This window comes from Juglans microcarpa x Juglans regia, chromosome 3D (assembly GCF_004785595.1).
Source record: "Juglans microcarpa x Juglans regia isolate MS1-56 chromosome 3D, Jm3101_v1.0, whole genome shotgun sequence".
In the NCBI taxonomy this organism is placed as follows: Eukaryota; Viridiplantae; Streptophyta; class Magnoliopsida; order Fagales; family Juglandaceae; genus Juglans; species Juglans microcarpa x Juglans regia.
Window position 1 is genome coordinate 336711 of NC_054598.1, and position 14749 is coordinate 351459.

At 34.9% G+C, this 14749-nt stretch overlaps 1 protein-coding gene across 2 annotated transcripts; it reads left to right on the forward strand.

The window, feature by feature from the left end:
- The first annotated feature begins 1686 nt into the window (after positions 1-1686).
- On the forward strand, positions 1687-13948 carry LOC121254818 (auxin response factor 1). 2 transcript variants are annotated; one of them, XM_041154991.1, is made up of 15 exons: positions 1687-1951; positions 2766-2838; positions 4032-4147; positions 4623-4718; positions 4841-4897; positions 5007-5159; positions 5274-5358; positions 8506-8596; positions 8687-8851; positions 10082-10201; positions 10279-10354; positions 10673-10838; positions 10922-11403; positions 12178-12368; positions 13249-13948. In XM_041154991.1, the coding sequence occupies exons 2-15, from the start codon at positions 2796-2798 to the stop codon at positions 13418-13420; spliced, it is 2013 nt and encodes a 670-aa protein (XP_041010925.1). In that variant the 5' UTR covers positions 1687-1951; positions 2766-2795; the 3' UTR covers positions 13421-13948. The 2 variants fall into 2 exon arrangements, with proteins under 2 accessions (XP_041010925.1, XP_041010927.1); XM_041154993.1 differs by having other exon boundaries at positions 1731-1951; positions 2750-2838.
- Positions 13949-14749: the final 801 nt, after the last annotated feature.

Below are 14749 nucleotides of genomic sequence, written 5' to 3' on the forward strand. Positions count from 1 at the left end.
TATAAAATTTTGGAAAATGTGAGCAAAAAAATTGAATAACAAATATTGTAAAGTTAAAATATTGTTGTAATATACTTTTTATTTTAGAATTTGAAAAAATAGAATTGTTTTTTGTGTTTTATTTGAAAGTTTGAGATTTTTTTTTTTTTTATCATTGATTTTCTTAGTGAGAGACTAAAGTGTTGCCAATTGATCAAAAGAATATCAGCAGAAAATTATAATAATTATGTAATGATTAGATAAACAAATTGAATATTTGAAATTAAGGGTTTCACAAATTGTTTCAACTTATCTCAACATTCCAACACAATTAAAATACAAATATTTGTTAATTTCAAAATTTCAAATTTTTTATTTAATTATTACCTAGTCAATATAACTTTTTAAAACTCTCACACAAGATATAAAAAGGAAAATTTTATACATTACACTACCATCCCATTGTTATCCTATGATATAAAATGTGACATATTTATCATCATTGGATATTTTTTCAAAATTACTCAATAAAATTATGAAAATAAAATGAGAATATAGAGTATAATATTACTTAATACAAAAAAAATATTTCTTTCTCAAATTTTAAAACAAAAATTTCAAATAAATTTTTAACTTAATAATATTTTTATCCAATTATTTATCTATTATTTATTAAAACTCAATAAAATATTTTAACTTAAACTATTTATACTAAAGTATTTAAGTATTCAAATGGTCGCTTCTTTGACCATAAAAGGAGGAGGAGGTAGACTTGATAATCATTACAAGCATAAAGACTTTGACAGTGTTTTAGGGAATAAAAGGCAACAAGGAGACAAATCAGTGGGTCTATGAGGAAACAAAATAGTAGGAGAAAAATTATATTCATAATCCTCTAATCACTCATTATATATAATTTTTTAATTTTTATTCCTACCAAATACGCAGTGTATAAATAATAAATAAAAAAATTCAATTAATTTAAAAAAAATAAAATAAAAAATAAAAAAAATTAAATTAATTGTAATGTATAGAGATGATGAATAACAAAACTCAATAATAAAATATGCAATAAAATAGAGAGTAGTGCTATATTTACGTATTCACATTATTATATATAGGGTGTAGTGGTTTTATTTTATTATTATTTTTTTAAATTTAAATTTAAAATTTATAACAACTGACATATAAGTACATATAATTTATATAAATAAAATTGTAAGTATAAATAATATTTTTTAAAATAAAATAAAATTAATAAAGAAGGAGTTAGAAATAAATAAATTAAAAAAAAATAGATTAAAAGAGGTTTAGATAATAAGTTGAGATGAAATGAAAATTAAACATTGAATAAAGAATTATTAAAATATTATTTTTGTTTTAAGATTTAAAAAAATTAAATTATTTATTATATTTTATTTAAAATTTTTTAAAAATTATAATAATTAAATAAAATTGAATGAGATGAATTTAGACTGCATGATCGGGCATAATGGTTGTTAAACTTATCAAAAAAAATAATGGTTATTAAAATAAAAAAAAAAAAGTGAATAATTTAATAATTGAGTCTGAAAATGGGACAGCGGGTGTAGGTTGTAGGGGATACAGGAGCCAGCACTGACCGGGTCGCTGTTCTCTACTCCTAATTCCTTTTCTTATGTCTTCTTTTGTTTATAAAAAAACAGTGTAAAAAAGCCAGTCCGCGTCCGTCCATTGGAATAGGGAGAACTTATGTACACAGTAAAACCAAAAACGAGAGAGAGAGAGTATGTGCGCGCGCGCGTGAGAAAGAGAACTGAAAAAGAGGCAAACAATTTACAAAGAGGGTCCGTGTGGTGTCGGCTTCAACCAAACACCCACCTTATCGATCCCTTGTTCTTCTCCTTCGTCACACCTCTATTTCTCTGTCTGTAGCCCTATTTGCTTTCCATTATACTTTTGTACCAACCGGAGGAGAGATTAAAACTCTCAGGTAATACTCACTCTCTATATTGCTTTAGTCTTATATTTTCTTTTATTAATCTGGCTATCCGCTTCGGCGTGTCTCGTCTGCACTTGTACCTAGGTTTTCCTTTGTGTGTGTGCTGGAATCTGCGAGATCGGGGTTGGGGACGCTGTTTGGTTGGGGGAGAAATATGGATTGAATCGACAGAAAATGGAATTTGTTACTCAATTTGGTCTCTTTTTTGGGTGAAACTCGAGAGTCAGATCAAACGTCACTCCAAGCGGTAGTCGTTTTCTTTCTTGGATCCGTAATTGTGGCGGAATTTCGAGACGCACTTAATTGCCGATTTTCCTTTTTCTCCCTCAGCTTTCCACCAACCACACATGGCATTCAATTACTCACTTATATATTTCATTTTGTTCTACTTTTTTTCATGTGACGAAACTTTCTATGAAATCTGTTGGTTGAAAAGGTTATGGATCCTCTTACGGTAAGGATCTTTTTTTGCTTGCCGGAATGTTCGCCGAGTAAGGTTCGGTGCATATTTGGCTGAATATTGAGTGCTATTTTTCCTTGAGAAAACGACTTCGAAAGTTGAAAACCCAACCTCTTTTGTGCTTTCATTATGGTGCTCTATTTTGAGAGACGCAGCAGAGCTGGACTGGCAGAGAGAGTTGAGTAATTAGGATTTAATAGCATGACTCCGACACAACCAATAATGAGGCTGATAATAAATGCGTGATGATCAATGGGTTTGTTTTACTCGGTTAGAAAATTAATTCATGCTGTCATTATTTTCTGGTTTGCAACAATCTCTGAACACAGGGTTTTATATATTTAGTGCTCAGCTGAAGATTTGTGTGGGTTTCTAATGGCATTTGCGGTGAATCATTCCTCTGGCAGCCCCCGCGCAGGTTTGAGTTATTTGTTCTTTTACATGGTGGCTATTGTACATGATTTGTTGTAAAATTATAACTAGGAGGAACTGTTGACTAGCTTTATATGATATTTCCATATTCCTTTTATGCTATTAACTAACTTGCATTTGCAAAATGATGCTTTCTTATAATAGATATGACAGGTATTCCCCCACACCTCCCTCTCTGAAATAATATTTTGAATGGAATTTGTTATATTTACCCTTTTCTCTTGGGTTGTAACGACTAAATATATCAGCAACTAAAACAGGATTGTGAGGTTTTTGGTTGATCATTGTTTATGTTTCCTAACTGTTGATTTTATTTTATTTTTTTAATTTTTTATGTGGAATAATTAAATGGGAATACTTATTACTAAAAAAAACACATTTTTTTTCCAATATTTATTGGGATAAGAGAAGTTACGTGAAGAATCTCTTTATAAAAGTGAATGGAAAATGTTTAGAACGTAGCATACAAGTTATATTTTGCAATTGTACTCCCCAGGCAGAATGTTTCACGGGTAGACCACTTTTTACACGAATAAATCCAACCTAAATTGTGGCTCAGACACAAATTTGTGTCAGCGAACCGTCAAAAGTTTGTCGAGTCATCTTTACATTTGGTACAAATGGTCAGTGTGTGAGCCAGGACATGTGAATGAGAATCTTAACAAATATATCATGTGGAGTAGAATGTGAATGTGATATGTTATAGATTTTAAAAATCAACCTAATTGCGGTCATGTAGGAAGATGAATATGATTTTTACATCCAAGACATTGTAAAAAATTTGACTTGTTTAGAGATTAACGAACACTTTGGAATGATAATCATAGTATTGTTTGCAATAAATTGTTCATTGGTGGACATAATCTCCAATTTGCAATAAATTGGCTTTAAAAATAATCTCTAATATGCTCATTCGTGGAACTTAATGTGGGAGTTGATTTGAATTTTATGTGGTTTGAGTTGGGTTGGATGGAGCGAAACCTTTCAGTATTATCTGATAACTTCATGTGATGGAAATCATGTACACAGATACAAATCATGGTAACATGCAGTTTGCATTGTATTTTCAACATTATTGTCGTATTATACTGTAAACTTTTCATGCTTCTCTCTCTAATTTGCAAGTGTTCTTGGATTGGGATAACAATTCTTAAAGCACGTGTCTTTGGTTATTTCTAGTGATTCCAAATGATGCCTTATACAAGGAATTATGGCATGCTTGTGCTGGCCCCCTTGTCACACTTCCTTGGGAAGGGGAGCGGGTTTATTACTTTCCCCAAGGTCATATGGAACAGGTATTTTGAAGTTCAGCATTTGGTCATATTGTTGATATAAGGGAACATTCGATTGTTGTTTTGGATTACAGTGTTATAGGGATGAAACTATGTCAAGGGCCAATATAAGCTCAATTTTAGGTTATTTAGATCCTGGCCAATTGTTTTTTTCATGCATATATGGTAAAAAAAAATTTATCAGACAAATTTTACTAAAATTTAATTTTCGTATAACATCCGCATAATGTGGTGACTGGTCTTTGGAATATCTCATTGTCAGTTTTCAGGACTTTGTTATGCACAGAATTCATTCATTCATTTTTTTTCTGTTGGTGCTTTCATTTCTTGATTCGTAAAATTAATTTGAGGGCATGGGTTCCTACTCTTTAAATTATTTCACAAGCCACTATCTGTTACTGTGGCTTTTTTTTTCCCTGAAAAATATTGTCTTTTTGTTTCTATCTCCCTTCATAACATGTATCTTCCTCTTTTACAGCTTGAAGCTTCTATGCATCAGGGTTCAGAGCAGCATATGCCTTCATTCAACCTCCCATCTAAAATTCTCTGTAAAGTTGTCAATGTCCAGCTTCGGGTGAGCATGCCATTATTGTCATTATCCTCACTCATATTGATCTTACTTCTGCTTGTTTTTCATGCATTTGGGAAATTGGAATTTTCCTATGATTGTTATAAGTACATTTACCTTGAGTGTAGGCTGAGCCCGAGACAGACGAGGTCTATGCACAGATCACTTTGTTACCTGAGGCAGATGTGAGGTTTCTCCAACTCTTATTTATTTTTTTTTTATAATTCATTCAATTTTCGTCCCTTTGGCTTTTTTGTTATGCTGGCCTCATCTTTCTTTATCCCTCTGCATCAGCAAAGTGAGATTACAAGCCCAGATCCTCCGCTTCCAGATCCTCCTAGGTGCACTGTCCATTCATTTTGCAAGACACTTACTGCTTCTGACACGAGCACTCATGGGGGATTTTCAGTTCTTCGGAGGCATGCAGATGATTGTCTGCCACCATTGGTTAGCTTCAAAATTTTAAATTATCATTCAAGTCTAAATGAGATACTTGATGGTCCTCAACCACCTTTATCCAGTTATGTTCCTTGTGCCTAATTTACAATGTTGTCTGTTTAGGATATGACCCAGCAGCCACCATGGCAGGAATTAGTTGCAACTGATTTGCATGGAAATGAATGGCATTTTCGGCACATTTTTCGAGGTTCACAATATTCACAATTTTTTACACTGATTGCCCTTAATGATAGCTGCAGTTTGTGCACTAGCTGCTTAGAATGGAATATTGTAGTCTCTTTATGCTTCAAGGCTTGTATGTTTAATTAGTTGTCTTGGTAGTTTTTTTCTACACGGCAAAGCATTTTTCTTTTACTTTGGTATTATTGCATGCAATTTCCTAGAATGTTATTTATTTTAATGCGTAGTCAAAGATTTTATTAAAACTCTCAAGACTTAGCCCAAGTATATAGGTAGTATACAAGAGGAACACCTAACTAGTGATAGAATTACCTGGAATATTACTGGAAATTCAACCTTGAAATATACTTTTTATTGCTCAAGTTTTTTTCTTTTAAGATCTTGCTGAAAATATCATTTTTTATTTTTTATTTTTTATGGGCAATAGTTAAGATTTCAATGGGCACCTTAGAATACCTCACTATCCAAATACAACTGAAGTCTTCATGATTTCGTTTTATCCATTTCTATTTCTAGGCCTACTCTTGTTTACTTCTCAATTACTTGGACTAGGCCTACTTAATATTTATTGATAAAGTTTTTGTTTACCTATTTTTTTTAATGATTTTTTTTTCGGTTTTGTGAAAGTGGTGGGGCCATTCAAAATTGTTTGGGAAGATTTTTTTTTTTTTTTTTTGTGTGTGGTTTTTATGTTTTTTTTCATGGAAACTTGGGGTTTGTTTGGGAAGTGAGATGATATGAGAATTCTGTGAACAATAGTGAAATGGATTGTGAATAATAGTGAAATTATTTGAGTTAAGATGTTTGATTGGATTTTGGGAAATGAGAGAAAAAGTTGAATAAAAATATTATAAGGTTAAAATATTGTTAGAATATAATTTTTATTTTGAGATTTGAAAAAGTTGTATTGTTTTTTGTGTTTTGTTTGAAATTTTGGAAAAGTTGTAATGATTAGATGAAAAATTTGAAGATTTGAAATTGATAAGTGTTGCGTTTGAGTGATGTTTGGGAAGAAAATTATGAGAAATTATGATATGAGATGAGATCAGCTCACTTCCCAAACAAGCTCTTGGGCAACTGATTAGATGAATTTTTTTGAGAGATTAAAAATTTTCCCTCGGGAAAATCATCACCATTGACAATATGAGGAAACGTGGTTTTTGTACCCTGGATTAGTGTTATTTATGGAAGGAAAAGCGGAATCAGTGTGGAAGATGGCCCCAATATGTCTATGGTGGTGTATTTGGAGGGAGAGGAGGGCAAGAAGCTTTGATTTTCATGACTTCTTGTATCGCTAAACTAGCACGCATAGGCTACGCTTTTGTATATGTCCGGTATACTCGGGATTTTGTCTATTTCACGATCAATAAAATTTTTGTCTATCGATAAAATAAAAGAATGAAAAAGGGGAATCAATGGACCATTTATTGTTGCTATTGTTGCATTGTGAGGTGGCCAAGTCCTTGTGGGATGATATCTTCAATTAGACCAAAGTGACATGGGTTGTGCCTAGAAAGGTAGCAGAGTTGTTTGGTGTTGGAAGGGTCTTCAGGGTAATATACATGTGCTTGCGGTTTGAAAAAATTATTCCTCATTGTATTATGTGGTGCCTTTGGATGGAGAGGAATGGTAGGTCTTTTGAAGACCAGGAGCGTTCTTTGGAAGAGCTGGAAAGATTCTTCTTAATACTCTTTTTTATTGGGCTTCGGTTATTGATTGTAACGGGGATCCGGGATAGTTTCCACAATTTGCTTGTATCCATTTCTAGTCCCTATAGGTCTATTCCGTGTATACTTCGTGTATTTGGGCCATGCCTCTTTCCTTTTGATAAAATTTTATCCTTACTCATCAAAAGAAAAAAGATGCTTGTGGAACATTTTAGGGTACCTGCAGTTTCCACTTTCTCTTGGGTACTTCTTTTTTTGGGGGGGTGGGGAGAGGGGGTTTGATCTCTACTTGTCAGTAGTGCTCTGTGGTTTTTTGGTCATAGAGGTCTTGGAGGAGATTGGGAATTTAATTGGTGAACTTTATATCTCAGGTGGTCTTTCATTAGAATAAGTCCGTGTGATACCCCATACCAAGTGGTGAGTATAGGTGGTGTATGAGATTCCATATTATTTTGGAGAGAGAAGTTCTTACTCTTTTGGATGTTTCCAATGGGTTCCAATTGTACAGTTAACAAGGTAAAGATGCTTGTGGAACATTTCAAGGTACCTGCAGTTTCCACCTTCTTTTGGGCACTTCCCCTTTTTTTTTTTTTTTTTGGGGGGGGGGGGGGGGGGGGTGGTTTTGATCTACCTTGTCGGTAATACTCTGTTGTTGCTTAGTAAAGAGGTTAATAGAGTATAGGTCTTGGAGGAGGTTGAGAATCTCATTGGTGAACTTTATATCTTAGATGGTCTTTCATTAGAATATGTCCGTGTGATATCCCACACTGAGTGCTGAGTATTATAGGTGGTGTATGAAATCCTACATTGTTTGGGAGAGAGAAGTTCTTACTCTTTTTAATGTTTCCAATAATTGTACAATTGACTAGTCTTTTTAGAATATGGCCCAGCTGTGGCTTGGGCCTTCATTTGCGGCACTGCAAATGAAAAGGGAGGTTTCATTTATAACGTTCCAAAGGGAGGCCCAAGCCACATATGCGCCATATTCCAAATGGGCCATATTTCATTGGAGTCAATTAGAAATTAGAAACATTATAAAGAGTAACATAGGATCCCATACACCCACCTATACTCACCATTCAGTATGTGGGTATCACAGTCCAAGTTAGTCATTTATTATGTGGTTTGTTGGATGTAATATTTCGAGTCTTCAACTTGGACTCTCTCTCTCTCTCTCTCTTTCTCTCTCACACACACACACACAGAGCTTTGTGGCATTTATTTTTCTTTCTCTCATGATTTCTTTCACAGGGTTTTGGGATAAAAATGTTTTGTTTAGGAGTTCTGCTTTCATTGCTCTGGCACATTTATTTCACATCCTTCTCATGTTGATATTGAGATGACGATTCCTTTAAATTTTGCTGTCTTAATTACTTATAAAAAATATATATATTTTGCTTTCTTAATTTTGTGGGTCTGATTTTGAGTCCCCAATACCATGGAGCTTCCCTATTATGAGGATAATGATAGAAAAACATTGATTGTAGGGCAACCAAGGCGCCACTTACTGACAACCGGATGGAGTGTCTTTGTTAGTTCAAAAAAACTAGTAGCTGGTGATGCATTTATATTCCTGAGGTGAGCTATGTTCTACTTGAAAATAGTAATGTTTTCACTCTTGTTATTTTGTTCTCATCAATGATCGTGCTATTTTTTATCAATTCCCAGGGGTGAAAATGGTGAGCTGCGTGTTGGAGTAAGGAGACTTATGAGACAGCTAAGAAATATGCCATCTTCTGTTATATCTAGTCACAGCATGCATCTTGGGGTTCTAGCGACTGCATCTCATGCAATTGCAACTAAAACGCTCTTTTCTGTCTTCTACAAGCCAAGGTTTATGTCATCTCTTTAATTTGAAATGACTGTTATTGTGTGTTTCATATATCTTCAGGCTTTCTCATTGATAAAAAAAAAAAATATCTTCTGGTTTTCTCATGAGTATCTTTCAAGAATATGGTGAGAAAACTGTGTTTATGATCTACACGTAAAAAAACCATGTAAGAATGTATATGTATCTATAAATTATTTTTCTGTCTATAAATTATATAGGCATATATACCTCTTGTATACCTCCTTGTGTACTTGGGCTACGCCTATTCTTATTAATATAATCGTTTACTTAAAAAAATTTTATAGGCTTGTATGTGGAATGCTCTATGTTGTAGGTGTCGTTCTGTTAAGATTGATGGGGTCTCATCCTTCCACAAAATTGTGGATTTCCTTTTGTCAAAATTTAAGCCATGTAAACGGTTAAAACTCTCATATATGAAAGAAACAGAATGAAAAGTATGCATTAGATCCCGCTTCTTATCGAAAAATTGAATATATATGCTCAACTAATATATCAAATTTTGTCCACCTTTATGATTTCTACGTGTGAAAGGTTTGGATTTTCGAAACATCCTTTCATTGTGTGTGCATATTGATGAGAGAATAACAATGCTGAATCTTGATGGACTCGCTTCAGAATATCCCGATATAAGATTTTTTGTACAATGGCATTTTAGGCGCTTTATTGAACTTTGTTATGCTTTGAAATTAGTGTTGCTTATTTTTGTGCACCTAACTTGATTCCTCTGGAGAGTGATGAATTTATTGCACTAATTTGTTTGAGAAGAGATTTTCTTGTTTCCATTTCTTCTTCCTAAATAGGTGTTACCTCTTGTATACCCCCTTGTGTTCTTGGGCTATTCATATTCTTATTAATACAATTGTTTACTTATAAAAAACATTAATCTCCTTTTTCATGAAACTGGTGCTGTGCAATGTTAATTGTTAGTGTGGGCCTTAAAATAAAATGGAGAAGTAAAGGTTTTCGTGAGTTGTTCTTAGCCTTAGAAAGTCATTAGATAATTTTCTGCGTGCTTCACTTTTTTCCCTGATTTCCTTTTGAAATTTGAGATGAAGTTTGATAGGCCAACATTTTAAAGATTTTGGAACTGTTTCTTTTTGCCTTAAGAAGCAAATAATTTTTTTTAAATGTCCATGGTAATGTACATGGTATTGTGCTTGGAATTGTTGAGAAAATTAAGTTGACTGAACTAGTGTTTTTTTTTTTGTCAGAACAAGCCGATCTGAGTTCATTGTAAGTCTCAACAAGTACCTTGAAGCCCGGACCCACAAGCTATCCGTGGGGATGAGGTTTAGGATGAGATTTGAGGGTGAGGAAGTTCCTGAAAGAAGGTATATTGTTTTCCTAGTTTAATTTCGTGTTCCTTTTGGAGGTGTATGATGCATCACCTGTCTATATCAAATTACAGGTTCAGTGGCACAATTGTTGGCATTGAAGATAATAATTCATCTGGATGGGCTGATTCTGAGTGGCGATCATTAAAGGTCAATTTTTTTTTTTCTTGAGATACTCACTATGTTGGTTTGGTCCAAGAATGTGTTTAAAGCATCTGAAGTCGTGGGCATCCCATGGAAGTAATTGATTAAACACCTGAAATCAGATTCCTTTCTTCCATTTATACTTAACTAAAAAAAAGATTTCTTACTTCGTGAGATGATGTCTTCAATTTGATTATTTTCCATCTCAATTCGAGTGTTGATTATCTGAAGGACTGATTGGGTGCATTTGTAAATTTATACCATTTTTAATTCTCATGCTTAAAAAAAAAAAATTATCTAATTACAAATGGTATCATATTTCAGGTTCAATGGGATGAACCCTCATCAATTTTGCGTCCCGAGAGAGTTTCTCCATGGGAATTGGAACCACTTGTAGCAAATGCTCCTCCAAGCTCCCAATCCGCACAAAGGAACAAGCGAACACGGCCACCTGTTTTACCTTCACCAACACCAGATATATCTGCAATTGGTAGGACAGTTTTCCATATAGAAATTCTAAATGTCAATGCTGCTTGTTGATTTTGATTAAAGTTACTTGATTCTGTGAATCAGGTTTGTGGAAATCCCCACTTGAATCTCCTGCTTTCTCGTATTGTGAGCCACAACGTGGGCGAGACTTTTATCCATCACCTAATTTCAACTCTGCTACTAAAGGAAACTCTTTCAGCTTCAGTGGTAACAACTCTGTGGCTGCAGTTTCTAGCAACTCAGTATATTGGTCTCATGGAGCAGAAGCCGTAACAGAGTCCTTTTCACCCGTGGTTAACAAAGAATCAGGTGAAAAGAGACAGGGAACTGGGAATGGCTGCAGGCTCTTTGGGATTCAGCTTCTGGACAATTGTAACATGGAAGAAACTTTGCCAGTCGTTACAATGTCCAGAACAGCGGGGGATGAACCATATTTAGATGCTGAATCGAACCAGCACTCTGAACCAAATCGATCTGATGTTCCTTCAGTTAGTTGTGATGCTGAGAAATCATGCTTGAGATCGCCTCAGGAGTCACAAAGCAGGCAAATTCGGAGCTGCACAAAGGTAGTTTCATGTGTTTTTTATAATCTTTTGTTCTGTAGTTAATAAATTTTATCCGTTGAACAAGATTTGCTACAGATTTTTGGTTTTACAGATTCTCTCTCTCTCTCTCGCTCTCTATTAAGTTTGACTGTGGGATAGTTTCCTAAATGCCGAATGCTATGAGTGAGTTTTTTATTTTTTCAATAAATAATGCAATCTTTTTAATAGCACAGAAGGGTACAACGCTAGTATACAAAGGATATGCCAAACTAGCAACAAAAAGAAGAGAAAATATTTGACATCTAAAAAGCTAGTGAGTTTAGAGTTGGTTGAACAACTGTGAGATCCCCCACTGCTGAGAATTCCAGTACCTTGGTTTCAATGCAAAGCCAACTTTGAGAAACCCATTCTGACAAGTCCAACATTGCAATGAAAAGCAAAAGTTTGTGACAAGATATTGAGCTATTTCATCAGAAAAACTTGCTATGCATTGAGTGAGAGGGGAGAGAGTGACAGACTAGTTGGAGCTTTTACATAAACCTCTCTTTGGGGTGTCATGTTTCATGTGAGAAGACTAGTTGTTTTAGAGTTTTGACCAACTCTTTTTCTTATTCTCCTTTCTGTCTCTCTCTGCACTTGTGATATGAAATGTCCTCCAGGCATTTTTTAATTAAAAAACAGATATTTTCATCTGAATTGGGATTTGAATCATTTGAATGCAAATACACCTTTGTGTTGTTCATAAGGGCCTGCTGGTACTAGTTGGGAATATCCGATATATTTGTCCTTTTCCAGGTTCACATGCAAGGGATTGCTGTTGGGAGGGCTGTTGATTTGACGCGATTTGACCAATATGAGGATCTGCTCAGGAAACTTGAGGAGATGTTTGACATTAAAGGTGAACTTTGTGGATCTACACAGAAATGGCAGGTTGTGTATACTGATGATGAAGATGACATGATGATGGTTGGGGATGACCCATGGCAGTAAGTTCCTTTGATTCATTCTCTGAATTCTCATCTGCTCGGTTCTCTCTCTCTCTCTCTCTCTCTCTCTCAGCTCCATGCAAACTATGCCTATATTTTTATTTGTCTTTCAACATGAAGATTGGATTTGAACTTCAATTGAGCTTTTAGCTCATGTTCTAAATGCTTTTGCTGTCTTCAGAACAAATGATCAAAGTTTTGAAGATAACATAATTCAAGAACTAAGGGTTTCATTTTTTTAATTTACTCTACCATTGGATGGCAGCCCACCTGTGTTTTTCTAGCTTTAGCTTCCAGGATTTTTTTTGACGTTTGAGGCAAAAAATGCTGTCAGGATTATAGATTTGAGTTACTTGCTATACCAGTGGGCTAAATTTGCTCTTTGATAGCAGATTTATTTTGGGGGGGATATTAGTGGTCTGTTTCAGTAGTTACATGTCTGTTCCAATGTTTGATCTCTGTTGAATTCTACTAGATTTGAATGGCATCAATTGCATGTTGTCATCATATTTGCCAAGGTCCAATTCGCTTCCATATTATTCTGCCACATGCTTATTCTGCCACATGCTTTGTTTTTGCGGAGATTGTTGTATGATGGGACTGATGTGCATCAATTTGCTTGTAACAATGAAGCACAAACAAATGGAAAATGTCTGTAAATATCTAGAAAGGAGTTAGTTGGCTCATTCACGAGAACCTTAATACTTATTTGCTGGTTCATGAAAACTCTACGGGCAATAGCATTTGCAGATAAAACTGTAATGATGATCCTTAACATATTGCAGATACTGGTATTAAACTCGATGAAATTTCTTAAAAAGCTAAAATCCAACCTCATATCTAAAACCTGGTAATATTTTCCTCGATCTGTTTATTGCAGTGAGTTCTGCAGCATGGTGAGGAAAATTTTCATCTACACAACAGAAGAAGTCAAGAGGCTGTCGCCAAAGATAAAACTTCCAGTCCCCACAGAGGCCAAACCAGTCAAGCCGGATGTTGAAGTGGCTGTAAATACCGAGGACCAGTCATCAATTGTGGGACCTGGGTGCTGATGTTCTCCCATGCCTGGTTTGGCTTGATACCTGCCAAGTTTAGCTGAACCATCAACCCCGAAAATGAAACCCGAAAAGCAAGTTACAGGGGTAAAAGGACGCTCAACTGTTTTAAGATTTTGTGTATAGGTTTACACGGGTGATGTTCTTCAACAGCAAATTCCCAGTGGAATGGCAGATACAGTTTCTTCCCATGCTGCATCAAGACTAGAACATGCCACGATATGGAACGACGGTTCTTTTATTTGCACATGCCATCTGGAGGATGTAACTAGCTTTTTAAGGTTTGGGTGTTTTGGTTATTATTTAAAAAAGAATCTCGTTAATGCTTTTGCTTGTTCAGACTTCGAAGAGGCGGCAAGTTTGTCAGGCCACGAATGAAAGGGTTATGACCTTTACAATATATATATATATATATATATATATATATACACACATTCTTGACCTCACCCTCTCTCAAGTTTCTATTGGTATTGACACGGTACATCTATCTTATGTGTATATAAATACATACAGCCTTCTATCTCTTGCCTTTGTGTTTTCTTCATTTTTCCCTTGAAAGAGGCTAAATCTACGGCCAGGCAAGATTTCCCTCGATACTTGAGCTTTTTCCATTTCTATTTTGGTTAAATTCTTACGGATGTAAGATTGGTTATATGGTTGCTGCTTAAAAGGTGGGAAAAACACTACTCTGTCTCCCAAGTTGTACCACTCAATTTGACCACTTGACAAATTTTTTTTTAAATATTTAAATATATTAAAAAAATGTGAAATGAAAAATGAAAAAAAGAAATCAAAAAGTAACAAGCTGGATTACTCTGGATGGCAGATTAGCCCGTCTCTAAAAGGTGAAGTATCAATCTATTCTGATTTGGTGGTGGGTCTTCTCCACGTACTTGTAGAGGCCTATAGGGCATATATATATAGAATCTTATGGGATTGGGTTAATAGAAACTTAAGAAATGGACTGGGTTTCAAAGCGGCGTGGTCTGGAGCATTAACGTCATAGAATTCGTCTTTCTTCTTGCTTGGGCAAATGGTCTGAGCATTAATACACACACTCGGAACTAAAAGTAGATGCGCATATTTGAGGGAAAAAAAAAAAAAAAAAGGCTGAAAGAAAGGGAGCCGGGGACGCACCTTTCCTGATCTTGGGGAGTGGCACAACAATTTTTCCCGAATGGTAGGTGGGGTTCCTGGAGCTAGTCGGCTGGCAACGGTCACAAGATTTAAAATTTGAGAAACAAAAGCTTTTCAAAGATTCCTTTTAACGGTGCTCTTGGAAGAGCGTATATGCATTAGATTAGATTATACATGGACACAAAAAGC

Coding starts and splice junctions, on each gene's coding strand:
- LOC121254818 (XM_041154991.1), top strand. CDS start 2,796: ATGGCATTTGCGGTGAATCATTCCTCTGGCAGCCCCCGCGCAG. Junction 4,898..5,006: donor CTTTGTTACCTGAGGCAGAT/GTGAGGTTTCTC, acceptor CCTCTGCATCAG/CAAAGTGAGATTACAAGCCC. Junction 10,202..10,278: donor GAGGAAGTTCCTGAAAGAAG/GTATATTGTTTT, acceptor ATCAAATTACAG/GTTCAGTGGCACAATTGTTG.